Source organism: Babylonia areolata, chromosome 23 (assembly GCF_041734735.1).
Source record: "Babylonia areolata isolate BAREFJ2019XMU chromosome 23, ASM4173473v1, whole genome shotgun sequence".
Taxonomy (NCBI): domain Eukaryota; kingdom Metazoa; phylum Mollusca; class Gastropoda; order Neogastropoda; family Buccinidae; genus Babylonia; species Babylonia areolata.
In genome coordinates, this window is record NC_134898.1 from 17,292,876 (window position 1) to 17,320,759 (window position 27,884).

The window sequence follows — 27,884 nt, forward strand, 5'->3', positions numbered from 1 at the left end:
TGATGATGTGTTGTGATGTGATGATGTGTTGTGATGTGATGTGTTGTGATTGTGCTGTTGTAATGTGATATGATGTAATGTAATGTTGTAAAGTGATGATTTGATGTGATGTTGTGTTGTGATATGATACAATGTTGTGATATGATGTGATGTTATGATGTGATGTGTTGTGATGATATGATGTAATTTTGTAAAGTGATGATCTGATGTGATGTGGTGTTGTGGAATGATGTGATGTTGTGTTGTGATATGATGTGATGTTGTGTTGTGATGTGATGTTGTGATATGATGTGATGTTGTGATGTGATGTGATGTGGTGTTGTGATGTGATGTTATGATGCTGTGATATGATGTGATGTGTGGTGATGTGATGATATGATGTAATGTTGTAAAGTGATGATGTGATGTGGTGTTGTGGAATGATGTGATGTTGTGTTCTGATATGATGTCATGTTGTCAAGTGATGATTTGATGTGGTGTGATATGATGTTGCGATACGATGTTGTGGTGTTAGGATGTGATGTTGTAATGTGATGTTGTGATGTCAGCCAATCCTGACGATGACCACCAGATGGCGCTACAGCTGCAGAAGGAAGAGGACAGGCAACAAATGGAGGAGAACAAGAACTTTGAGACTGTTCAGGTACGCTGCAATGAAATATGTGTGTGTGTGTGTGTGTGCGTGTGTGTGAGTGTATTTGTGCATATGTGCATATATATATGCGTAGTTTGCACTGCTGGATCGATGGAATGCAAAGTGCTTTGAGCGGTATTTCTTGAAAAAAATGCACAAAATAAATATCATTTTTTTATTCTTTTTTTTTTTAACCTTTGCAATAACACAGCTGCTGCTTTGCAGGCTATACTCATCTTTGTTTTTCACATCTAAGTGTTGACTGTCCAGGATACGTCATGACAGACAGTGTAGAGTACAGCCTTGTTGCACTGTGTCAGTGTTGACTGTCCAGGATACGTCACGACAGACAGTGTAGAGTACAGCCTTGTTGCACTGTGTCAGTGTTGACTGTCCAGGATACGTCACGACAGACAGTGTAGAGTACAGCCTTGTTGCACTATGTCAGTGTTGACTGTCCAGGATACATCACGACAGGAAGTGTAGAGTACAGCCTTGTTGCACTGTGTCGGTGTTGACTGTCCAGGATACGTCATGACAGACAGTGTAGAGTACAGCCTTGTTGCACTGTGTCAGTGTTGACTGTCCAGGATACGTCATGACAGGAAGTGTAGAGTACAGCCTTGTTGCACTGTGTCAGTGTTGACTGTCCAGGATACGTCACGACAGACAGTGTAGAGTACAGCCTTGTTGCACTGTGTCAGTGTTGACTGTCCAGGATACATCACGACAGGAAGTGTAGAGTACAGCCTTGTTGCACTGTGGCAGTGTTGACTGTCCAGGATACGTCACGACAGACAGTGTAGAGTACAGCCTTGTTGCACTGTGTCAGTGTTGACTGTCCAGGATATATCATGACAGACAGTGTAGAGTACAGCCTTGTTGCACCGTGCTTTGGCAGGCCCAGCAGGGAATGGACAACTCCATGACGGCCAGACAGCAGTTTGACAGAGACCTGGAGAGGGCGGCCATCAAAGGGCAGATCACCACCTCACAGTTCCATGCCAAGAAAGTTGCTCACGCTCAGAGCAGTCGCTCAGGCGTGGACGACAGCTCAACACTGACAGCAGGTAGCCTTGGCTTCCTCTCACTGTGGCCTTTCCCCCTGGTCAGTGTGACATGGGTTGTTCCCCTTTGTCATCACTGTGGCCTTTCCCCCTGGTCAGTGTGACATGGGTTGTTCCCCTTTGTCATCACTGACATGGGTTGTTCCCCTTTGTCATCACTGTGGCCTTTCCCCCCTGTCAGTGTGAAATGGGTTGTTCCCCTTTGTCACCACTGACATGGGTTGTTCCCCTTTGTCATCACTGTGGCCTTTCCCCCCGGTCAGTGTGACATGGGTTGTTCCCCTTTGTCATCACTGTGGCCTTTCCCCCCGGTCAGTGTGAAATGGGTTGTTCCCCTTTGTCATCACTGTGGCCTTTCCCCCTGGTCAGTGTGACATGGGTTGTTCCCCTTTGTCATCACTGACATGGGTCGTTCACCTTTGTAATCACTGTCACCTTTCCCCCCTGGTCAGTGAGACATGGGTTGTTCCCCTTTGTCATCACTGACATGGGTTGTTCCCCTTTGTCATCACTGTTGCCTTTCCCCCCGGTCAGTGTGACATGGGTTGTCTTTTTGCTGGTTCATTTTTGTCAGTGGTTTAATTTCTATAGAGAGAGTGTCTTCATCCTCTGAGACATATGTGATGACAGAAAGCATAGAATAGTACAGCCTTGTCACACAGGAAGCATAGAATAGTGCAGCCTTGTCACACAGAAAGCATAGAATAGTGCAGCCTTGTCACACAGGAAGCATAGAATAGTGCAGCATTGTCACACAGGTGAGGTGTTATGATGTGGCCCCCAGTGGAAATGTTATTGTGATATGTGGCCCCCAATGGTAATGTTATTGTGATATGTGGCCCCCAGTGGTAACGTTATTGTGATGTGTGGCCTCCAGTGGTAATGTTATTGTGATGTGTGGCACCCCGTGGTAATGTTATTGTGACGTGTGGCCCCAGTGGTAATGTTATTGTGATGTGTGGCCCCAGTGGTAATGTTATTGTGATGTGTGGCCCCCAGTGGTACTGTTATTGTGATGTGTGGCCCCCAGTGGCAATGTTATTGTGACGTGTGGCCCCAGTGGTAATGTTATTGTGATGTGTGGCCCCCAGTGGTAATGTTATTGTGACGTGTGGCCCCAGGGGTAATGTTATTGTGATGTGTGGCCCCCAGTGGTACTGTTATTGTGATGTGTGGCCCCCAGTGGTAATGTTATTGTGATGTGTAGCCCCCAGTGGCAATGTTATTGTGACGTGTGGCCCCAGTGGTAATGTTATTGTGATATGTGGCCCCCAGTGGTAATGTTATTGTGATGTGTGGCCCCCAGTGGTAATGTTAATGTGATGTGTGACCCCCAGTGGTAATGTTATTGTGATGTGTGGCTCCCAGTGGTAATGTTATTGTGATGTGTGGCCCCAGTGGTAATATTATTGCGATATGTGGCCCCCAGTGGTAATATTATTGTGACGTGTGGCCCCCAGTGGTAATGTTATTGTGACGTGTGGTCCCCAGTGGTAATGTTATTGTGATGTGTTGTCCCCAGTGGAAATGTTATTGTGATGGGTGGTCCCCAGTGGTAATGTTATTGTGACATGTGGCCCCAGTGGTAATGTTATTGTGACGTGTGGCCCCAGTGGTAATGTTATTGTGATGTGTGGCCCCCAGTGGTAATGTTATTGTGACGTGTGGCCCCCCAGTGGTAATGTTATTGTGAAGTGTGGCTCCCAGTGGTAATGTTATTGTGACGTGCGGCCCCAGTGGTAATGTTATTGTGACGTGTGGCCCCCCAGTGGTAATGTTATTGTGACGTGTGGCCCCCAGTGGTAATGTTATTGTGACGTGTGGCCCCCCTGTGGTAATGTTATTGTGATGTGTGGCCCAGGTGTGGTGGAGAAACTACAACAGTTCTATGACAGCCGGGGCTGTCCCCGCACCGTGACACGTGTCCACCTGTGTGCGGCCACACACCACTTCAGTGCCTCCTATGGCGACAGGGGCTGGGGGTGCGGCTATCGCAACTTGCAGATGTTGCTGTCGTCTCTGATGAACGACCCCACCTATCTCCAGGTTCTCTTCAATGGTGAGTCCTGCTGGCTGTCATGTTGTTGTCATGCCTGATGAACGACCCCCACCTACCTCAGTGTGCTGTTCAGTCATGCTGGCTGTCATGTTGTTGTCATGTCTGATGAACGACCCCACCTACCTCAGTGTGCTGTTCAGTCATGCTGGCTGTCATGTTGTTGTCATGTCTGATGAACGACCCCCACCTACCTCAGTGTGCTGTTCAGTCATGCTGGCTGTCATGTTGTTGTCATGTCTGATGAACGACCCCCACCTACCTCAATGTGCTGTTCAGTCATGCTGGCTGTCATGTCTGATGAACGACCCCCACCTACCTCAGTGTGCTGTTCAGTCATGCTGGCTGTCATGTTGTTGTCATGTCTGATGAACGACCCCCACCTACCTCAGTGTGCTGTTCAGTCATGCTGGCTGTCATGTTGTTGTCATGCCTGATGAACGACCCCCACCTACCTCAGTGTGCTGTTCAGTCATGCTGGCTGTCATGTTTTTTTCATGTCTGATGACCGACCCCCACATACCTCAGTGTGCTGTTCAGTCATGCTGCCTGTCATGTTGTTGTCATGCCTGATGAACGACCCCACCTACCTCAATGTGCTGTTCAGTCATGCTGGCTGTCATGTTGTTGTCATGCCTGATGAACGACCCCACCTACCTCAGTGTGCTGTTCAGTCATGCTGGCTGTCATGTTGTTGTCATGCCTGATGAACGACCCCACCTACCTCAGTGTGCTGTTCAGTCAGGCTGGCTGTCATGTTGTTGTCATGTCTGATGAACGACCCCACCTACCTCAATGTGCTGTTCAGTCAGGCTGGCTGTCATGTTGTTGTCATGTCTGATGAACGACCCCACCTACCTCAGTGTGCTGTTCAGTGGTGAGTCCTGCTGGCTTTTTCACTGAAGGGCAGGTGTTGTTTTCTTGCTGGAGGATTTAACTAGCTTTTTGGTATGTGTGAGTGTGTGGGTGTGGGTGTGAGCATGCATGTGTGCATGTTTCTGTGTGAGTATGTGTTCGTGCTTGTTTACATATATATATATATATATGTGTGTGTGTGTGTGTGTGTGAGGTACATATTTGTGTGTGTGTGTGTGTGTGCATGTGTATATGTGTGTGTATGTATGTGTGTTTGCATGTGTGTGTGTATGTATGTATGTATGTATGTGTGTGTGTGTGTGTGTGCAGGCAGAGCCAAGATCCCATCTATCCAGAAGCTGCAGCAGCTGATGGAGGCGGCGTGGCAGAAGGGGTTCGACCCTCAGGGCTGTCAGCAGCTGGGGGGCGCTCTGGTCAACACCAGGAAGTGGATCGGCGCCACGGAAATTGTGGCCATGCTGTCGTCACTGCGAATCAAGTGAGTTACAGAGCCCGAGAGGTGTGGGCAGAGGGGCGGTTGTATCATAGCAGAGACATGAAGACCAGGCTTCTGTTGTCAAGGAGACAAAACGAACAAACAAACAAAAATGCAGAAGTGTTTAAACTGAGCAGGTTGTGTTGTGCTAAAACGTGAATCAGCTTGATCAGCCAAACAAGCAAAATAGTCATGTGTCCTGTTAGAAGATGTCGTAACATGCGATAATACTTCAAACAATCGAATGACAGAGGAAATTTAGGCTGCATGAATGAAGATGGAGGTCATTTAGGATGTGATATTTTTTTCGTTTTTTTGTTTTTGGCTGCCCCATCATCTGCACTATTTCAGTGGCATTACTCCCATGCCACTTATTCAAAGTCTTCCCTAAATGGCCACACTTGGGTTCATGTGTCAAAGTCCCAGCACCTGCAGTCCACAGGGAACCATTGGTGTTAGGTCGCCATGAGGCCACACGCCAGAGGAGACCCTGCACTGCTGCTGAGTCACTTCAGTGGCCTAGACAGGTCCTCTGTCACAGTGATGCAGACAGTTTACAGTCTAGACAGGTTCTCTGTCACAGTGATGCAGACAGTTTACAGCCTAGACAGGTCCTCTGTCACAGTGATGCAGACAGTTTACAGCCTAGACAGGTTCTCTGTCACAGTGATGCAGACAGTTTACAGCCTAGACAGGTTCTCTGTCACAGTGATGCAGACAGTTTACAGCCTAGACAGGTCCTCTGTCACAGTGATGCAGACAGTTTACAGCCTGGACAGGTTCTCTGTCACAGTGATGCAGACAGTTTACAGCCTAGACAGGTTCTCTGTCACAGTGATGCAGACAGTTTACAGCCTAGACAGGTTCCCTGTCATTGTGATGCAGTTTACACCTTAGGTTTTGATGTCAGAGCACTGCAGAGCTGGCTGAGTGAAACATGATCTGTAATGTGGTCAGGTATAGAGCTGAAAGTCAAATACGATCTGTAATGTGGTCAGGTATAGAGCTGAAAGTCAAACACGATCTGTAATGTGGTCAGGTACAAAGCTGACTGAGTGAAACATGGTCTGTAATGTGGTCAGGTACAAAGCTGACTGAGTGAAACATGGTCTGTAATGTGGTCAGGTACAGAGCTGACTGAAACGTGATCTGTAATGTGGTCAGGTACAGAGCTGACTGAGTGAAACGTGATCTGTAATGTGGTCAGGTACAGAGCTGACTGAGTGAAACACGATCTGTAATGTGGTCAGGTACAAAGCTGACTGAAATGTGATCTGTAATGTGGTCAGGTACAGAGCTGACTGAGTGAAACACGATCTGTAATGTGGTCAGGTACAAAGCTGACTGAAATGTGATCTGTAATGTGGTCAGGTATAGAGCTGAAAGTCAAATACGATCTGTAATGTGGTCAGGTACAGAGCTGACTGAAACGTGATCTGTAATGTGGTCAGGTACAGAGCTGACTGAAACGTGATGTGTAATGTGGTCAGGTACAGAGCTGACTGAAACGTGATCTGTAATGTGGTCAGGTACAGAGCTGAAAGTCAACAGAGCTGACTGAAATGTGATCTGTAATGTGGTCAGGTACAAAGCTGACTGAAATGTGATCTGTAATGTGGTCAGGTACAAAGCTGACTGAAATGTGATCTGTAATGTGGTCAGGTATAGAGCTGAAAGAAACGTGATCTGTAATGTGGTCAGGTACAGAGCTGACTGAAACGTGATCTGTAATGTGGTCAGGTACAGAGCTGACTGAAACGTGATCTGTAATGTGGTCAGGTACAGAGCTGAAAGTAAAACGTGATCTGTAATATGGTCAGGTTCAGAGCTGACTGAGTGAAAGTGGAGTGATGGTCTAGAGGTAACGCGTCTGCATAGGAAGCGAGAGAATCTGAGCACGCTGGTTCGAATCACGGCTCAGCCGCCGATATTTTCTCCTCCTCCACTAGACCTTGAGTGGTGGCCTGGACGCTAGTCATTCGGATGAGACGATAAACCAAGGTCCCGTGTGCAGCATGCACTTAGCGCACGTAAAAGAACCCACGGCAACAAAAGGGTTCCTGGCAAAATTCTGTAGAAAAATCCACTTTGATAGGAAAAACAAATAAAACTGCACGCAGGAAAAAATACCAAAAAAATGGGTGGCGCTGTAGTGTAGCAGCCCGAATTTCACACAGAGAAATCTGTTGTGATAAAAAATAATAAAAGAAGATCTGTAATGTGGTCAGGACAGAGCTGAAAGTGAAACGTGTAATGTGGTGAGGTACAGAGCTGAAAGTGAAACATGTGTAATGTGGTCAGGTACAGAGCTGAAAGTGAAACATGTGTAATGTGGTCAGGACAGAGCTGAAAGTGAAACGTGATCTGTAATGTGGTCAGGACAGAGCTGAAAGTGAAACGTGATGTGTAATGTGGTCAGGTACAGAGCTGAAAGTGAAACGTGATGTGTAATGTGGTCAGGTACAGAGCTGACTGAGTGAAACATGATGTGTAATGTGGTCAGGTGCAGAGCTGTAATGTGGTCAGCATGGTGATCAGTCCTTCTGCCATCCACAGACATTGTATCAGTACAGGGGGGAGGGGGGGGGGGTATGTGTGTGTTGTAACATGTTGTGCAGGTACAGTGTGCGTGATTTTATTGTGTGTGTGTGTATGTGTATTGTGTGTGTGTGTGTGTGCATGTATTGTGTGTGTGTGTGTACGTGTACATGTGTGGCATGTATTGTGTGTGATGTATTGTGTATGTGTGTGTGCGTGCGTGTATTGAGAGTGTGTGTGTGTGTGTGATTGTATTGTGTGTGTGTGTGGGTGCACGCGTGCATGTATTGTGTGTGTGTGCGTGTGTGTGTGCGCATGTATTGTGTGTGTATGTGTACATGTGGGGCGTGTATTGTGTGTGTGTGTGATTGTATTGTGTATGTGTGTGTGCATGCGTGTATTGAGTGTGAGTGTGTGTGTGTGTGTGTGATTGTATTGTGTGTGTGTGTGTGTGTGTGCACGCGTGCATGTATTGTGTGTGTGTGTGTGTGTGCATGTATTGTGTGTGTGTGTGTGTGGGGGTGGGTGCACGCGTGCATGTATTGTGTGTGTGTGTGTGTGCATGAATGTATTGTGTGTGTGTGTGAATGTATTGTGTGTGTGTGTGCGTGTGGGGCGTGTATTGTGTGTGTGTGTGATTGTATTGTGTATGTGTGTGTGCGTGCGTGTATTGAGTTTGTGTGTGTGTGTGTGTGTGTGTGTGTGAAGTCAAGTCAAGATTTTATTTCATGATGGTAAATTGAATAAGCAACAATGTGTGTGTGTGTGTGTGTGCAGATGTGAGCTGCTGGACTTTGTGCACCCCTCCGGCCCCAACAACACCCACCCTGTGCTGCTGCAGTGGGTCAGGGGGTACTTCACCTCCCCCACTTCCCCCTTCACCCCACCCCTCTACCTGCAGCACCAAGGTACAACACTGCACCTGTCCGTCACCTGTCTGTCTGTCACCTATCTGACACCTGTCTTGTCTGACACCTGTCTGTCTGTCACCTGTCTTGTCTGATACCTGTCTGTCTGATACCTGTCTGTCTGATGTCTGATACCTGTCTGTCTGATACCTATCTGATGTCTGATACCTGTCTGTCTGATGTCTGACACCAGTCTGTCTGATACCTGTCTGTCTGATGTCTGACACCAGTCTGTCTGATACCTGTCTGTCTGATGTCTGACACCAGTCTGTCTGATACCTGTCTGATGTCTGATACCTGTCTGTCTGATGTCTGTCACCAGTCTGTCTGATACCTGTCACCCGTCTGTCTGTCACCGGTCAGTCTGTCACCTGTCTGTCTGATACCTGTCACCTGTCTGTCACCCGTCAGTCTGTCACCTGTCTGTCTGATACCTGTCACCCGTCTGTCTGATACCTGTCTGTCACCCGTCAGACTGACACCAGTCTGTCACCTGTCTGTCTATCACCTGTCAGTCTGACACCAGTCTGTCTGACACCTGTCTGTATGTCACCTGTCTGTCAGATATGTGTATGTCATCTGTCTGTCTTTCACCAGTCTGATACCTGTCTGTCACCTTTCACTTGTCTGTCTCCTGTATGTCACCTGTCTGTCTGATAACTGTCTGTCACCTGTCTGTCTGATACCTGTCTGTCTGTCACCTGTCATGTATCTGACATATGTCGGTCACCTGTCTTTCAGTCACCCATTTGTCACCTGTCTGTCTCAATAGTCTGTCACCTGTTTGTCACCTGTCACCTGTGTGTCACCCGTCGGTCACATGTCACCTATCTGACACTGTCTGACACCTGCCTATCACCTGTCTGTCACTGTCACCTGTCTGTCACTTTTCACCTGTCTCCTGTCTGTCAGTCACCTGTGTGTCACATGTCACCTATCTGACACCTGTCTGTCTGACACCTGTCTGTAAACTGTCAGTCACCTGTTTTGTCTGTCACTTGTCACCTTTCTGTCACCTGTCTGTCTGTCAACTATTTCCTGTCACGTGTCACCTGTCTGTAAACTGTCAGTCACCTGTGTGTCACCCAGCTGTCACGTCACCTTTCTGTCACCTGTCACCTGTCCATCAGTCATCTGTCACTGTCAGTCACCCGTTTGTCACATCACCTGTCACCCGTCACCTTTCTGTCACCTGTCTGTCACGCATCTGTCACAGACTGTGAAGACAGTAGGCGTGGCACAGTGTGTGGTGCAGACTGACCTGTGTGCAGGTCACAGCCGCACCATTGTGGGTGTGGAGGAACTGACCAATGGGAACACCAACCTGCTGCTGTTTGACCCCGGCGTGCCGCCGAGTCGCATGGAGCAGTTCCAGGGAAGCATCAACTCCAAGCTGCTGCAGACTGTCAGGAAGACGACCAACGCCTTCCGTGCCCGCCAGTACCAGATCGTGGCTGTGGTGGGCGTGCTGAGCGAGGGCGAGTTTGAGGTGGGTGGTGGGGGAACCTGTAGTGCAGCCTGTGTGTGTGTGTGTGTGTGTGTGTGTTTTCTGTCAGATCTTGTGTGTGTGTTTCTGTGTCAGAATATGTGTGTGTGTGTGTTTTTTTTTCTGTGTCAGATCTTAAGTACACATGTTACATTTGTTTTTCAGGAAAATGTGTTTGTGTGTGTGTGTGCGTTTTCATTCCTTTGGTTTTTGCAAAAACATTAACAATCATGTTTCTGTGGTCATGTCATCTGTTTAAATGTGTTGAGAATGAACACACCAAAGGAAATGACTGTCACTTGTATATCAGGGTAAAGGGAGATTTTTTCAATCTCAGGTAAACGTAAGTGCAGACCTGCTTGTGCCTCAAATCCCTTTGTGTGTTTACGCATTGAAAACATCAAATACGCTCATTAAAGATCCTTTAATTCATGTCGGCGTTTAGTGGGTTATGGAAACAGGAACATATGCAGCATGCACACCCCTGAAAATGGAGTATGGCTGCCTACATGATGGGGTAAATAAACGAAACAGTCATGCACGTAAAATGTTACATGCCTGTATGAGCGTGTAAGCATGTGTGACTGAAGCCTAATAGAATGACACAGGAAACAAACGGTGAGCACCCAATGGCATCTGTCATTCAACTCTGCCCAGGTGAGCAGCCGGTTGTGCAAATGATTCCATGTTTGTAAAGTGTTTAGAATTTGGTTTCCAACTGAGGATAGGCGCTTCACAAGTTTCCACATCATCAGATCAGACAACACAGACTGACCTGACAGTTCTGTTGGTGAGAATGAACAATGGAAATAGCTGTCACTTGTATATCAGACAACACTGACGGTTCTGTTGGTGAGAATGAACAAAGGAAATAGCCGTCACTTGTATACCAGACCACACTGACAGAACTGACAGTTCTGTTAACCTCACATTGACTGTTTCCTTGTTTCTGTTTTTAGTTTTCTTTGTATATTGCGTTCTTTGTTGTCTTGTTTTAATTTTCTTTGTAGATTAGTACCAGTACCAGTACGGCGCAATAGCCAAGTGGTTAAAGCGTTGGACTGTCAATCTGAGGGTCCGCGGGTTCGAATCACGGTGACGGCGCCTGGTGGGTGAAGGGTGGAGATTTTTACGATCTCCCACGTCAACATATGTGCAGACCTGCTAGTGCCTGAACCCCCTTCGTGTGTATACGCACGCAGAAGATCAAATACGCACATTAAAGATCCTGTAATCCATGTCAGCGTTCGGTGGGTTATGGAAACAAGAACATACCCAGCATGCACACCCCCAAAAACTTAGTATGGCTGCCTACATGGCGGGGTAAAAACGGTCATACATGTAAAAGCCCACTCGTGTGCATACGAGTGAACGTGGGAATTGCAGCCCAGGAACGCAGAAGAAGAAGAAGTAGTACCAGTACCCTTTTTCCTCTTTGTATTGTTGTTGTTTGTGTGTGCAGAGGAGCAAGAGAATTCAGTCAAAGAGAATGAGCTGATCCAAGATGGGACCTTTCACCCCCACCCTACCTGAATGGACTGCTGTCTGCTGCTGTCCTGGTTACTGCCTGCCTGTGTGGTGTGGGCGACGGTGTGGGGTGTGGGGTCAGGTGTGACACCTACCATCCTGTGTGGGGACAGGTGCGACACCTGCCATCCTGTGTGGTGATGGTGTGGGGACAGGTATGACACCTGCCCAACTGTGTGGTGTGGGTGACGGTGTGGGGACAGGTTTGACACCTGCCATCCTGTGTGGTGATGGTGTGGGGACAGGTGTGACACCTGCCATCCTGTGTGGTGACGGTGTGAGAACAGGTGTGACACCTACCATCCTGTGTGGTGACGGTGTGGGGACAGGTGTGACACCTACCATCCTGTGTGGTGACAGTGTGGGGGCAGGTGTGACACCTGCCATCCTGTGTGGTGTGGGGACAGGTGTGACACCTGCCATCCTGTGTGGTGTGGGTGATGGTGTGGGGACAGGTATGACACCTGCCATCCTGTGTGGTGATGGTGTGGGGACAGGTGTGACATCTGCCATCCTGTGTGGCGACAGTGTGGGGACAGGTGTGACACCTACCGTCCTGTGTGGTGACAGTGTGGGGGCAGGTGTGACACCTGCCATCCCATTCTGTGTGGTGACAGTGTGGGGGCAGGTGTGACACCTGCCATCCTGTGTGGTGTGGGTGACGGTGTGACACCTGCCATCCTGTGTGGTGACATTGTGGGGACAGGTGTGACATCTGCCATCCTGTGTGGGGACAGGTGCAACACCTGCCATCCTGTGTGGTGATGGTGTGACATCTACCATCCTGTGTGGTGACAGTGTGGGGACAGGTGTGACACCTGCCATCCTGTGTGGCGACGTGTGGGGACAGGTGTGACAACTGAAGTTTTTTGTGACTTTGGTGAGGAATTTCAAACTGACAGTGGATGGTTTTGTCACAACTGACCGTTCTTAACTCACTCCGGACGAATAGTTCTCTCCCTTGCTTTTCCCTACAGATGACCCATTTGTTTGGGTTAAGAAAAAAAATCACAAAAAATACAAAGTAACTGAATGAAACTCACTGTACTTGACCTACTGACCCCTCTCCTCATGTCGTATGAACCCCCCCCATCAGTAACTTCTTGCTGGTAGCTTTCTTCACTGCAGATACTTTATTCAATATCATCATCATCCTTGTCAATATCGAAATCTTCAGTTTGAAGCATTTCAATCACTTCAACAGCAGTAAAAGTTGCTGTCGTGATCTAGTTTGCTCCAAAGATTTCCAATTGTATTGCCTGCGATGCCATTTTCGATACGTATGCAGATTAGCTTGTTGTGTGGGGTCCTGAACTTGCTGGCTCACTGTGGAGTCATTCATTCATTTTGCCCATCACTCCTGGTGGAGCATAGGCCATTGACGACCCCTCGCCATCACACTCTGTTCTGGGCTGTTCTGGCCATTCCAGTCCAGTTGGTCCCTTGCTGCTTCAGCTCTGCCTCGGTATCTTGCCTCCAGCTGCTGCGAGGCCGGCCTCTCTTCCTCTTTCTCTGCGGGTTCCAGGTCAGGGCTTGGCATGTGATGCTGGACGCTGGCTTCCTGAGGGTGTGTCCAATCCAGCCCCACTTCCTCTGCAGTATCTGCTTGGCCACTGGTTCCTGTCCCACTCGCTCCCACAGATCTTTGTTTCGGATCTTCTTCTGCCATCGGATCTTGTAGATGCGCCTCAGACAGGTGTTGAAGAATGTCTGAATCTTCTGCTGCATCGTCTGCGTTGTCCGCCATGTCTCGCATCCGTAGAGCAGAATTGACTTCACACTGGAGTTGAAGATGCGGAATTTGGTTTTCATACTGATTGCTCCAGATGTTCTTGAGCATGATGAAAGCTGTTCTTGCATTGCCGATTCTGGTTGTGACGTCTCGGTCCGTGCCTCCCTGTCGGTCAACCACGCTTCCCAAGTAGACGAAAGTCACTGTGGAGTGTGTTGTTACAAAATCTTGTGAGGAAACTTTCCATTTGACCCTTGACACGTTTGCAATGGTCGGTGTAGCTGCAATTGTTATGCTACCCCATGAGGAAAACGTGGAACATTTTTTAATTGTCGAAACCGCTACAGCGTTCCGGACGACGGAACGCTGCCTTACGTCAGAAACTCTATAGCATTCCATCGTCCGGAGTCAGTTAAAACATGAAGTCTTGAATGCAGATAAACATGAAGTTTTGCATGCAGAATACATGAGCTTTGCAGTGAATGGATTTAGTGTACAGTTCAGACATCACAGTGGTTGGTGTGTACAGGGCACAGTACAGACATCACAGTGGTTGGTGTGTACAGGGCACAGTACAGACATCACAGTGGTTGGTGTGTACAGGGCACAGTACAGACATCACAGTGGTTGGTGTGTACAGGGTACAGTACAGACATCACAGTGATTGGTGTGTACAGGGCACAGTACAGACATCACAGTGACTGGTGTGTACAGAGCGCAGTACAGACATCACAGTGATTGGTTTGTACAGGGCACAGTACAGACATCACAGCGATTGGTTTGTACAGTACAGACATCACAGTGACTGGTGTGTACAGTACAGACATCACAGTGATTGGTGTGTACAGTACAGACATCACAGTGATTGGTGTGTACAGGGCACAGTACAGACATCACAGTGGTTGGTGTGTACAGTACAGACATCACAGTGGTTGGTGTGTACAGGGCACAGTACAGACATCACAGTGACTGGTGTGTACAGGGCACAGTACAGACATCACAGTGGTTGGTGTGTACAGTACAGACATCACAGTGGTTGATGTGAACAGGGCACAGTACAGACATCACAGTGATTGGTGTGTACAGGGCACAGTACAGACATCACAGTGGTTGGTGTGAACAGGGCACAGTACAGACATCACAGTGACTGGTGTGTACAGGGCACAGTACAGACATCACAGTGGTTGGTGTGTACAGGACACAGTACAGACATCACAGTGGTTGGTGTGTACAGGGCACAGTACAGACATCACAGTGGTTTGTGTGTACAGGGCACAGTACAGACATCACAGTGGTTGGTGTGTACAGTACAGACATCACAGTGACTGGTGTGTACAAGCCACAGTACAGACATCACAGTGGTTGATGTGAACAGGGCACAGTACAGACATCACAGTGGTTGATGTGAACAGGGCACAGTACAGACATCACAGTGATTGGTGTGTACAGGGGACAGTACAGACATCACAGTGGTTGATGTGAACAGGGCACAGTACAGACATCACAGTGACTGGTGTATACAGGGCACAGTACAGACATCACAGTGGTTGGTGTGTACAGGGCACAGTACAGACATCAGTGGTTGGTGTGTACAGGGCACAGTACAGACATCACAGTGGCAGACATCACAGTGGTTGGTGTGTACAGGGTACAGTACAGACATCACAGTGACTGGTGTATACAGGGCACAGTACAGACATCACAGTGACTGGTGTGTACAGTACAGACATCACAGTGGTTGGTGTGTACAGGGTACAGTACAGACATCACAGTGATTGGTGTGTACAATACAGACATCACAGTGACTGGTGTGATCACAGCAACTGGTGTGTACAGGGCATAGAACAGACATCACAGTGATTGGTGTGTACAGGGCACAGTACAGACATCACAGTGGTTGGTGTGTACAGAAAGGGTACAGTACAGAGATCGCAATGATTGGTGACAACAGGGCGCAGTAGACATCACAGTGGGTGGTGTGTACAGACAGGGTACAGTACAGAGATCACAGTGATTGTGAAGGTTGTGAATGGAACCATCATTTTGCTTCATCATTCAAGTGTGTGTGTGTGTGAGTTTATGCCATGCATGTATTCGTTGTGCTTGTATACGAGAGAACAGCTGTGCATGCCTGCTTTTCTGTGTTACAACACTGTTACATGTCTGAGGTGTCAGTGTAACCGTGTTCCAACACTGTCATGCGTCTGAGGTGTCAGCACCAAAGACAGCTGATTCTCTGTCAAGCCTTTACTCCATTGACATTCACGATGAATTTCCTGAAAACTAGATGTAAATGAGTCAACTGAAAATGTCTCATTATTCAATAAAGCTAGAAATGAAATATTAAGTGTTTAATAAAGCTCAGAATGTTTAATAAAGCTTGAAATAAACCATCAAGAGTTTGATAAAGCTAGAAATAAAACATCAAGTGTTCAATAAAGCTAGAAATAAAACATCAAGTGTTACATAAAGCTAGAAATAAAACACCAAGTGCTTAATAAATCTGGAAATAAACCATCAAGTGTTTGATAAAGCTAGAAATAAAACAAGTGTTTGATAAAGCTTGAAATAAACCATCAAGTGTTTAATAAAGCTAGAAATAAAACATCAAGTGTTTAACAAAGCTTCAAATATACACATCAAGTGTTTAATAAAGCTGGAAATAAACCATCAAGTGTTTCATAAAGCTTGAAAATGATACACCAAATGTTTAATAAAGCTAGAAATAAAACACCAACTCCGAGAGGATTGTGTGGCTGGAGAGAAGTAGGGAAGGGGGATAACCAGGGGCCAGGTGGAGACTCTCTTTCAGTCCCAGTCACCGCATCACCTCCACACTTGTACAGACAACTTATAACAGCCACTCTCCACATCTTCCTTAACTCTCTCTATACGAACGGCGAAAGAGACGACGTTAACAGCGTTTCACCCCAATTACCGTCATCAAAATATTGCAAGCGGAAGGCTCTTATACTGAAGAGGTGAATGTTGACAAAGAATACCACAATTCTGACGACGGAAGCTAAAGGTTGGGTCATTGAGACACCCACTGGACATCCGAGGGGTCTGTGTAGAGGAGAAGAGAGGACTGGCCGTACTGAGTGAGTTAAGTCTTGACTTCAGACTACTGTCTGAAGAACCTCGGGAGTGTGAACACAATCAGCTAACTACATGAGGAAGGCAAAGTAGGACAATCAGCTAACTGCATGAGGAAGGCAAAGTAGGACAATCAGCTAACTGCATGAGGAAGGCAAAGTAGGACAATCAGCTAACTGCATGAGGAAGGCAAAGTAGGACAATCAGCTAACTCCATGAGGAACGCAAAGTCGGACAATCAGCTAACTGCATGAGGAAGGCAAGGTCGGACAATCAGCTAACTATATGTGGAAGGCAAAGTACAACAACCAGCTAATTACATGAGGAAGGTAAAGTTGGACCATCAGCTAATTACATGAGGAAGGTAAAGTTGGACCATCAGCTAATTACATGAGGAAGGCAAAGTTGGACCATCAGCTAATTACATGAGGAAGGCAAAGTTGGACCATCAGCTAACTACATGAGGAAGGCAAAGTATGACAACCAGCTAACTACATGAGGAAGACAAGGCATGACAACCAGCAAACTACATGAGGAAGACAAAACATGTCAACCAGCTAACTACTTGAGGAAGACAAGGCACGACAACCAGCAAACTACATGAGGAAGACAAGGCACAACAACCAGCAAACTACATGAGGAAGACAAGGCACAACAACCAGCAAACTACATGAGGAAGACAAGGCATGACAACCAGCAAACTACATGAGGAAGACAAGGCATGACAACCAGCAAACTACATGAGGAACAGGGCATGACAACCAGCAAACTACATGAAGACAAAGCACGACAACCAGCAAACTACATGAAGACAAAGCACGACAACCAGCTAACTACTTGAGGAAGACAAGTCTGACAGCTAGCTAACTACTTGAGGAAGACAAGGCACAACAACCAGCTAACTACTTGAGGAAGACAAGTCGGACAATCAGCTAACTACATGAGGAGAATTGTCTGTCTTTCAATGATTCATTCTGCTGACACCGAGACCACAGATCAATGAGGGAACACGTTCTTCATCCATTTCCTTGTATATGTATGTATATATATATATGTATATATATATATTTTTTTTTTTTATAAACAGGAAAACACAACTGTAGCTAAGCACACAGAGAAATCCATCCTTTAATGCAAGTATGAAAATAAAGTGTTTCCAGAACCCCACAGTAACCCTGTGTTAATGCTCTCAGTGGCTCAGTCACCTAAGACCAGTCTGGTTGGGGATTCACTGCGAAACAAAATGGAAAAACAATTTGGGAAGAGAATGCTGCCTACAAAGTCACAACCTCCAGCCTAACGATGGAAGTTGAAGCTGTGACACATGCCCTCCAGTGGCTATCGTCCATCCATACGCCTGGAAACCAACATGCCATGATTCTAACCGACTCAATGAACCTCAGACAGAAAATTGAAAACGGAATGGGAAGCCCAGAGTGGCATAACGCAATGCGCAACTTTCAGATTAAAAAACTCACATGGTCATACTGCCCGGGACATGCAGGTGTTAAGGGAAATGAGCGAGCTGACAGACTTGCTGGTAACGCAACACCAACAAGCGGCCTACATCTAGGAAAATTGGAAATCCTCAGAAAAGTCAAAGAATACCAAAAAGAACAGGTACAAGACCATCACACCATCGATCGCCTCAAAGAAATAGAAGCAGAGAGAGGGAGCGGCCGCAAGTCTAACATGAAAGGTAGAGCACGATGCTTTGCAAATCAAACAAATATCGGCATCATTTCCAAACCAACATTGCGCAAATTTCTTCAAAACGGAACAGAGTCTCTGTGGGCCTTTCCAAATACAATAGACTGAGCAACACACTAGACGCCACGTTCTTGCATCAGAGATCTTTTCCCATCCCTCTTGCGGCCAGTCCGTGGCAGCCTCTGTGCGTGTGTGTATGTGTGTGTTTGTGTGTATGTGTGGGTCTGTGCTTTTGAGTGCGTTTGTGAATGCGCGAGAGTGAAATTGTACACAAGTGTCAGGAGAGATATGTGTTCGTGTGTGTGTGTGTGTGTGTGAGGGGAGGTGGGAGTGCGGGGGGAGGTGGGGTAGAGGATGAGGTATGTGAGTGTATGCATGCCCACACTGTGGGAGCAACAGGATATTGGAACGTATATATATATATATATATATATATCTTTGTATGTACGTGTGTGGGGTTGGGGGTGGGAGATATGGGCGTATGTGTGTGTGCTTGTACAAGTAAGTGTTCATCTCTGTGAGTGTGTGTTTGTGTGTGTGTGTGTGTGTGTGCCGTGGAAGCTGCGATACGTAGACTAGAAATGAGTGTGTGGAGGAGGGGGTAGAGGAGGTGCAAGGTAATGTGTGTGTGTGTGTGTGTGTTGGAGCTCATGTATGTTTATATGTATTTGACTGTGCTTTCATATCTGTGAAACTGCATGTTTGGTGCATTTCTGTTATGCATGTGTGGGTGTATGTGTGAATGTGTGTCTTCATGTTTTACATTTATTCGCTTATTTATCACCATTGTTTTATTTATTTATGTTTTATTATTATCATTTTATTAGTATTACTAATATTATTACTACTACCTTTTTCTATATTATAATTATTATTTATTTATTGATTTATGCAAGCTTATCTATTATTTATTCCCCCGTTTTTGTTTTTTTTTGGTTTTTTTTTGTTTTTGTTTTTTTTTCTAAAGGCCTAAGCGCGTTGGGTTACGCTGCTGGTCAGGCATCTGCTTGGCAGATGTGGTGTAGCGTATATGGTTTTGTCCGAACGCAGTGACGCCTCCTTGAGCTACTGAAACTGAAACTAATGCTCTCTCTCTCTCTCTCTCTCTCTCTCTCACACACACACACTACACACACACACCAAAGAGGAGTTATTTGTTCAACCGCTTGGATTCTAAATATCTCACTCAGAAACATTCCATAACTGCTACATCACCAACACAACTGATAAATGCTCAACAGTACTTGCACACCATCGCAAGACAAATATAAACCAAAATAACTGCCTCCAAAAGAGAACTCCTTTCTGTCCTATTTCGATGTAGTCATCTTTCTTTTCCGGAAGGTACTGTTGGTGAAACACACCAGTGAAGCAGAAACGCATGACGGCACACACCGTCACAGTGATGTGAAAAGTTGACCAGTGGTCTGAAGATGCTGAACACAGCAAAAAAGCCAGCATACGGTGCAACACACGGTGCAACAAAAAGTGCAGTTTCAGTTTCAGTTTCAGTAGCTCAAGGAGGCGTCACTGCGTTCAGACAATTCCATATACGCTACACATCTGCCAAGCAGATGCCTGACCAACGGCATAGCCCAACGCGCTTAGTCAGGCCTTGAAAAAAAAAAAAAAATGGAAGCTGCGATACGTAGCCTAGAAATGAGTGTGTGGAGGAGGGGGGTAGAGGAGGTGCAGGGTAATTGTGTGTGTGTGTGTTGGGGCTCATGTACGTTTATGTGTATTTGACTGTGCTTTCATATCTGTGAAACTGCATGTTTGGCGCATATCTGTTAGGCATGTGTGGGTGTATGTGTGAATGTGTGTCTTCATGTTTTACATTTATTTGCTTATTTATCATCATTGTTGTCTTATTTATTTACTTACTTATTTATTTATTATTATTACTACCTTTTTTTTTATATTATAATTATTATTTATTTATTTATCTATTTATGTACTTATTTACTTATTTATGTACACTTATCTGTTATTTATCAAAGTGCAGTACACAGAGTAACACATGGCACTGGACATAGCACAGCCCACACGTCACGTCACACCTCACTCTGTGTGTGCCAGAGACCACACCCGGCCACACGCACACACTTCTTTCATGTCCACCACAGCCAGACGGAGTATGGTTGCCTGCATGGCGGGGTAAAAATGGTCATACACGTAAAAGCCCACTCGTGTGCATACGAGTGAACGTGGGAGTTGCAGCCCACGAATGCAGAAGAAGAAGAGAAGAAAAAGTGAGATAGGTGAATGTAAGTATAGGCCATTCACGACAAGTGAAAACCACACTGTGAAGGCCACTCTCTCAGTCTGCTTCATTGACAAACTATTGTCAGTCTGCCTGAGTGACACACTATTGTCATGAACAGGGGGTTAGATGGGGGTGATGTGTGGTTGCTAAATCAGAACAGGCACTACTGAACACCATTAACCCTTTCGCTGCCAGGAAAATAAGATTTAAGTGAAATCTATTTGCCAGGTTTTTTTGTTTTTTTTCCAAAAAACAGGTATAAATTTTCAAAAAAATCTGTGCTCTTTGTTACTGGAGAAAGACCCATAAAAGTGTATATTTTCTGAAAGGTAAATGAATAAAGAATACAAAACGCATGATGTTTTCCCATTTTATATATTTTTAGTGACATGCTGTTGTTTTGAAATCAGTGTTTTGTTTTTTGTCACATTTTCAACTTGTTCATTACAAACATTATTCAGGTAATTTGCACTAAAATATCATTTTCTGGACAATGGATATCTGCACACACAAAATCATACTAGAACAACCACAATAAAAAAAAAATGAAAAAGAAATAGATACACAATGCACTGCGACTTCTCCAAGTGATAATATGGATGTGAGGCCACACCCCTCAGTCTCCACCCCCCTCCTCTTCACCCCTCTCATACGGTCATTTATCCAGTTCTCATCAGACCACATTGGCTGAGTGCCAAGAAAATCTCTCACACTGTGCCCTGCTAAATTCAAGTGATTTCTGTAGTCTGCTAGAGCTGAACAGCTGGCATCACTCACTGATAGTCGTATCTTGGCCACTCTCTAGATTGCTCCCTTTATTTCCTATCAAATCGTCCTATAAATGTTCATCACTGTCTTCTCCTTCGAATTTACGCTTCAATTCTTTCTGAGCATCAGCTAAAGAAAACAATCTTGGTTGATTTAGTTTGCAATGATCGCATGTCTTGAGCACGGCGTCAGTCCGACATTTTGTTGAGCGAGCGAGGAGAGGAGCCAGGCAAACACTGCGGCCAGTAACCCAACCAAAACGTTCAAATAAAGGACTGCCTCATGACGTTGATGGTGTTTCTAGCTATGAATAGAATCTAGAAAGGATCCCCAAGCTAAAGCTACCAGCATTTTTGTCAACGAACTGAATGCAAAACAGGGAAAAGTCAGAATATTTCGATGACGAGTTATCTCGTCATTGTAGCAGCGAAACGTACATGCTTGCCTTGACAAGTTATCTCGTCATACAGGCAGCCTAGGGGTTAAAGTGACTCAGAAACAGTGTTTGATCTTCTCTGGTGGGTGGCCTCCAGATGACCTGTTACTGACACACCATGTAGACATCACAAGCCTGGCAGTGACTGTTTGGGGGAAAGGGGATGAGAGGTAGGGGGGTGGGGGGTAATGCATCAGATCAATGCCAGAGATGGGCCAACACACACACACACAAACCCACACCCACACACCAATGATGATCACAATAAAGGAAAATGAATAGTGTTTGGCAAGAGTCCTTGTTTTAAACACTTAGCACCAAGTTGATGACAACCAGTCTCAGGCGTGATGCAAAAAGACACCATCATCACGGTGATCATAACACAGGCTATTTTGTAAACCAGCATGGGAAATGCAAGACACACGAAGACATCGCTTATGAATCAGAATGACACTGAAACTAACACTGATAGGGTTCAGAATGACTCTGAAACAAACAAATATAATTCAGAATGACTGAAAGAATGACTATAAAAGAAAAATCAGGATTTAGCATGACGCAAAAACAAATACATCATTTAGGATTTAACTCGACACTAAGAAATATTCAAGATTTACAATAACATTAAAACAACTTCACTGTTCAGGATTTACAATGACACAAACAAACATCGTTTGGGACAAATATGTCATGAAGGATTCTGAATGACTCAAAAACAACTTCACTGTTTAAAGAGTCAATATCAGTTTCAGTAGCTCAAGGAGGCGTCACTGCGTTCGGTCAAATCCACATACGCTACACCACATCTGCCAAGCAGATGCCTGACCAGCAGTGTAACCCAACGTGCTTAGTCAGGCCTTGAGAAAAATATATAAATAAATAAATAAAATAAAATAAAGAGAACGACTCAAAAGAAAAAGGTGACTTGACTTGCAACGCAGAACTACTTCCAACACAGAACAACATCCTTTACCAATACCACAGTGTTGTTCTTACTGACCGTGGTTATACTTTTTCTTCAAGTCTATTGATTCACATTGAAAATTATTTTTCGCTGTGTTTGTAAAAATGTAAGATTTTAATTATTAAAAAAAAAAAGTTGGAAAAAAAAACAACCCTGTCCAAAATGATCATTTCTTAGAATGATCGTCAGTTCAGTTTTCACACGTGAACTAAATTCTCCAAACACAAACACACACCTTCAGTCACCACCACAGTCACACACCGAGTCCAGATAAACGGCCTCACCCAGTCAACTATCCAAACCTCTACAGCACTGAACGTCACACACTACTTGCTCCAGATTCAGCGACTAGGAGCAGGGCTTGGCTTTGACAGCTTTGCGTTCACACTCCACTCCCCCTGCAATGACTGGCCGGTGCTTCATCATGACTCCGTTCTGACAGGGGCCGTAATCCCCCCAGGTGCCCAGGAAACAGCTTTCTGCAACACACACATTGCCTCATCGTGACCCTGTTCTGACTGGGGCTGTAATCCATGACCCTGTTCTGACAGGGGCTGTAATACATGACCACCATTCTGACAGGGGCCATAATCCATGACCACCATTCTGACAGGGGCTGTAATCCATGACCACCATTCTGACAGGGGCCGTAATCCATGACCACCATTCTGACAGGGGCTGTAATACATGACCACCATTCTGACAGGGGCTGTAATCCATGACCACCATTCTGACAGGGGCTGTAATACATGACCACCATTCTGACAGGGGCTGTAATCCATGACCCTGTTCTGACAGGGGCTGTAATACATGACCACCATTCTGACAGGGGCTGTAATACATGATCACCATTCTGACAGGGGCCATAATACATTACCACCATTATGACGGGCCGTAATCCATGACCCTGTTCTGACAGGGGCTGTAATACATGACCACCATTCTGACAGGGGCTGTAATACATGACCACCATTCTGACAGGGGCTGTAATACATGACCACCATTCTGACAGGGGCTGTAATACATGACCACCATTCTGACAGGGGCTGTAATACATGACCACCATTCTGACAGGGGCCGTAATCCATGACCACATTCTGACAGGGGCCGTAATACATGACCACCATTCTAACAGGGGCCGTAATCCATGACCCTGTTCTGACAGGGGCTGTAATACATGACCACCATTCTGACAGGGGCTGTAATACATGACCACCATTCTGACAGGGGCCGTAATACATGACCACCATTTTGACAGGGGCCATAATACATGACCACCATTCTGACAGGGGCCATAATCCATGACCACCATTCTGACAGGGGCCGTAATACATGACCACCATTCTGACAGGGGCCATAATACATGACCACCATTTTGACACCACCACCATTCTGACAGGGGCTGTAATCCATGACCACCATTCTGACAGTGGCTGTAATCCATGACCCTGTTCTGACAGGGGCTGTAATACATGACCACCATTCTGACAGGGGCTGTAATACATGACCACCATTCTGACAGGGGCCATAATACATTACCACCATTATGACAGGGGCCGTAATCCATGACCCTGTTCTGACAGGGGCTGTAATACATGACCACCATTCTGACAGGGGCCATAATACATTACCACCATTATGACAGCGGCTGTAATACATGACCACCATTCTGACAGGGGCCATAATACATGACCACCATTCTGAAAGGGGCCATAATCCATGACCACATTCTGACAGGGGCCGTAATACATGACCACCATTCTAACAGGGGCCGTAATCCATGACCCTGTTCTGACAGGGGCCATAATCCATGACCACCATTCTGACAGGGCTGTAATACATGGCCACCATTCTGACAGGGGCCGTAATACATGACCACCATTTTGACAGGGGCCATAATACATGACCACCATTCTGACAGGGGCTGTAATACATGACCACCATTCTGACAGGGGCTGTAATACATGACCACCATTCTGACAGGGGCCATAATCCATGACCACCATTCTGACAGGGGCCATAATCCATGACCACATTCTGACAGGGGCCTTTATCCATGACCCTGTTCTGACAGGGGCTGTAATACATGACCACCATTCTGACAGGGGCCGTAATACATGACCACCATTTTGACAGGGGCCATAATACATGACCACCATTCTGACAGGGGCCATAATACATTACCACCATTATGACAGGGGCCGTAATCCATGACCCTGTTCTGACAGGGGCTGTAATACATGACCACCATTCTGACAGGGGCCATAATACATTACCACCATTATGACAGCGGCTGTAATACATGACCACCATTCTGACAGGGGCCATAATACATGACCACCATTCTGACAGGGGCCATAATCCATGACCACATTCTGACAGGGGCCGTAATACATGACCACCATTCTAACAGGGGCCGTAATCCATGACCCTGTTCTGACAGGGGCTGTAATACATGACCACCATTCTGACAGGGCTGTAATACATGGCCACCATTCTGACAGGGGCCGTAATACATGACCACCATTTTGACAGGGGCCATAATACATGACCACCATTCTGACAGGGGCTGTAATACATGACCACCATTCTGACAGGGGCTGTAATACATGACCACCATTCTGACAGGGGCCATAATCCATGACCACCATTCTGACAGGGGCCATAATCCATGACCACATTCTGACAGGGGCCGTAATCCATGACCCTGTTCTGACAGGGGCTGTAATACATGACCACCATTCTGACAGGGGCCGTAATACATGACCACCATTTTGACAGGGGCCATAATACATGACCACCATTCTGACAGGGGCCGTAATACATGACCACCATTCTAACAGGGGCCGTAATCCATGTCCCTGTTCTGACAGGGACTGTAATACATGACCACCATTCTGACAGGGCTGTAATACATGGCCACCATTCTGACAGGGGCCGTAATACATGACCACCATTTTGACAGGGGCCATAATACATGACCACCATTCTGACAGGGGCTGTAATACATGACCACCATTCTGACAGGGGCTGTAATACATGACCACCATTCTGACAGGGGCCGTAATACATGACATGACCACCATTCTGACAGGGGCCATAATACATGACCACCATTCTGACAGGGGCCGTAATACATGACCACCATTCTGACAGGGGCCATAATACATGACCACCATTCTGACAGGGGCCATAATCCATGACCACCATTCTGACAGGGGCTGTAATACATGACCACCATTCTGACAGAGGCCATAATCCCAGGTGCCCAGGAAACGGCTTTCTGCAACACACACATTGCTTCATCGTGACCCTATTCTGACAGGGGCCATAATCCATGACCACATTCTGACAGGGTCCATAACCCCCCAGGTGGCCAGAAAACCACTTTCTACAACCCCCCCGTCTGCCCCCCCCTCCCCCCATACCCTCCCACTCTTCAATCATACCTGATCATTAACACCTGATCAACAACTAATTAACAGCTGATCAACACCTAATCATTAACAACTGGTCATTAACACCTGATCATCAACACCTGATTAACACCTGATCATCAACACCTGATCATCAACACATTAACACCTGATCAACACTGATCATTAGCACCTTATCTTTAACTTTCACTTTATGGCAGATGCTGCCGACTGGATGTGTGTGCCTTGTACCAGTTCAAAATGGTTTTTTCTTTCAATTCAGGGGGCGTGCACCTTATGCGCCACAACGCCTTGTAAGTGAAACAATTATGGTATATATAGTTATGGTTTTGTTCAGGTCAGCTGTTTTTATCCTCTGGCAAAAAAATGATGGGAATAGTCAGCATCAGAGGCATGTCCTAGATAATGGATAGAAACATGACCGTTCTTGTGCCAGTACTTGTGAAAGACAGACAGGCATGCACAGGTACATGCATACACACACAAAATTTCAGGTCTCAAATCACACACACACACAGACACTGACCATCCCCGTTGGGTTTGAAGCAGGGTCGACTTATGCGAACCTCGGCCTGGCATTTCTCAGAGTCGCCACTCAGCAACGTCTTGACACGCGTGCGTTCCTTGGTGTCTAGGTCACAATCTCCCCAGTCCCCTGCCTGGTACTTGCATCCTGTGCACAACCACTGACTGTTTCACTGTCGTGTGTATTTTGCCACCACAGCCATCAGCAAAGGACTATCAGTAAAGGTTTATAGACACACGGCCAAACTGAGTGGAAGATGTGTGATTTATAACCTACTGTGTACCGTAAAGTTCGGTCTATAAGCCGCGACTTTTTACTCCAGCTTCAACCTCTGCGGCTAAAACAATGAAGCGGCTTATTTGAGGATTTTAACGATCTCGGGAGTGTCACGGTCTCGTCTATTCTTAGCTGCCCTTCAACTCACCAAAATCATGATTTCTGTCCATGAATTTTTGGATGAGCTTCAGGATAGTGTGCTAACTGTTCACGTTTTATAAATCAAATCCGCACACATTAAAGCCTTCAGATCAGCATTCAGTTCTACTCTGCTCAAGCATACACCCTCATCATGCCGAAAACGCGACGTTATGCCTATGATGCAGCCTTCAAATTGAAGGCGATAGACCTAGCAGATGACAGTGCAAGCGACGAACCAGCAGCAACCTCCACCTTCATGTTCATGAAATGAAAGCGAGGCTGAAGTCAGTGACAAGATGGCGGAGGAAGCTGTGCTAGTTCTCTTCAACACGGACAATGAAGACGAAGATTTCAGTGGATTCAGTGAGCAGGATGATGTTGAATAAATGTGACTATTCCTAAATTATGGATCTTATTTTCATTGTGTTTATTTATTATTTTTTTGTGGCACTAGTAGTATTTTCGCTTGCTTTTCTTTGTGTTGTTCCCACTTGTGTTTATTTCATAACCTACAGTATTGACAGCTTTTCTGTAGTATCAGTATGTGTTCCTGTACCGGAAATAAGGGCGGCTTATAAGCCAGTGCGGCTTATGTATGTATAAAGTTCAATTTTTTCCAAAACTTAGTGGGTGCAGCTTATATACCAGTGCGCTCAATAGACCGAACTTTACGGTACTTTGAAACATTCATATATGATTCTGCAAGGTTATACAGGGTTGTATTCAAACCACTGACTGACTGTGACAGTAACATAAAAATTTGGTGAATCAGACTTTATAGTGTTCAACAAAACTTCTTGTAAATGATTATGTCTAATACAGTTGTCAAGAAAATGATGTACATTTTCTTTTACATCGCAGATTTTGCATAATTTCATGTTTTACTGCTCTTGTGCATCAGCCTCTAAGATCATGTGCACTTACACAAAGTTTGCACATGGCAATTCTATGCTCAGTTTTCTTTC

The 27,884-nt window shown here is 46.0% G+C and overlaps 3 protein-coding genes across 5 annotated transcripts in view; 2 read left to right on the forward strand and 1 right to left on the reverse strand.

Annotated features, from left to right (window-relative positions):
* The window catches only part of LOC143298355 (uncharacterized), a 30,092-nt gene extending 18,375 nt beyond the window's left edge, over window positions 1-11,717 (forward strand). The window contains exons 8-15 of one of the 3 annotated variants that reach the window (XR_013057370.1): window positions 549-643; window positions 1,536-1,704; window positions 3,563-3,760; window positions 4,943-5,111; window positions 8,424-8,554; window positions 9,826-10,043; window positions 11,503-11,649; window positions 11,681-11,717. Coding sequence is in view for 2 of the 3 variants with exons in the window: in XM_076611245.1 (XP_076467360.1) it covers window positions 549-643; window positions 1,536-1,704; window positions 3,563-3,760; window positions 4,943-5,111; window positions 8,424-8,554; window positions 9,826-10,043; window positions 11,503-11,538 (1,016 nt within the window). In the remaining variant the exon portion in view is untranslated. The other 2 variants (XM_076611245.1, XM_076611246.1) reach the window with 2 other exon arrangements.
* Window positions 11,715-12,333, forward strand: LOC143298358 (uncharacterized). The gene is made up of 2 exons (XM_076611253.1): window positions 11,715-12,148; window positions 12,196-12,333. Exons 1-2 carry the CDS (start codon window positions 11,725-11,727, stop codon window positions 12,330-12,332), a joined length of 561 nt encoding a protein of 186 aa, XP_076467368.1. The 5' UTR covers window positions 11,715-11,724; the 3' UTR covers window position 12,333.
* Window positions 12,334-21,854: 9,521 nt separating this feature from the next.
* LOC143298357 (uncharacterized) overlaps window positions 21,855-27,884 on the reverse strand; it is a 31,127-nt gene continuing 25,097 nt past the window's right edge. The window contains exons 9-10 of the mRNA XM_076611252.1: window positions 26,503-26,649; window positions 21,855-23,018 (exon numbers count right to left, since the gene is read on the reverse strand). Of these exons, the coding sequence (XP_076467367.1) occupies window positions 22,888-23,018; window positions 26,503-26,649 (278 nt within the window). The 3' untranslated portion in view covers window positions 21,855-22,887. The remainder of the gene's footprint in view (window positions 23,019-26,502; window positions 26,650-27,884) is intronic.

Coding starts and splice junctions, on each gene's coding strand:
- LOC143298358 (XM_076611253.1), top strand. CDS start 11,725: ATGACACCTGCCCAACTGTGTGGTGTGGGTGACGGTGTGGGGACAGGT. Junction 12,149..12,195: donor TGGTGACAGTGTGGGGGCAG/GTGTGACACCTG, acceptor GTGTGGGGGCAG/GTGTGACACCTGCCATCCTG.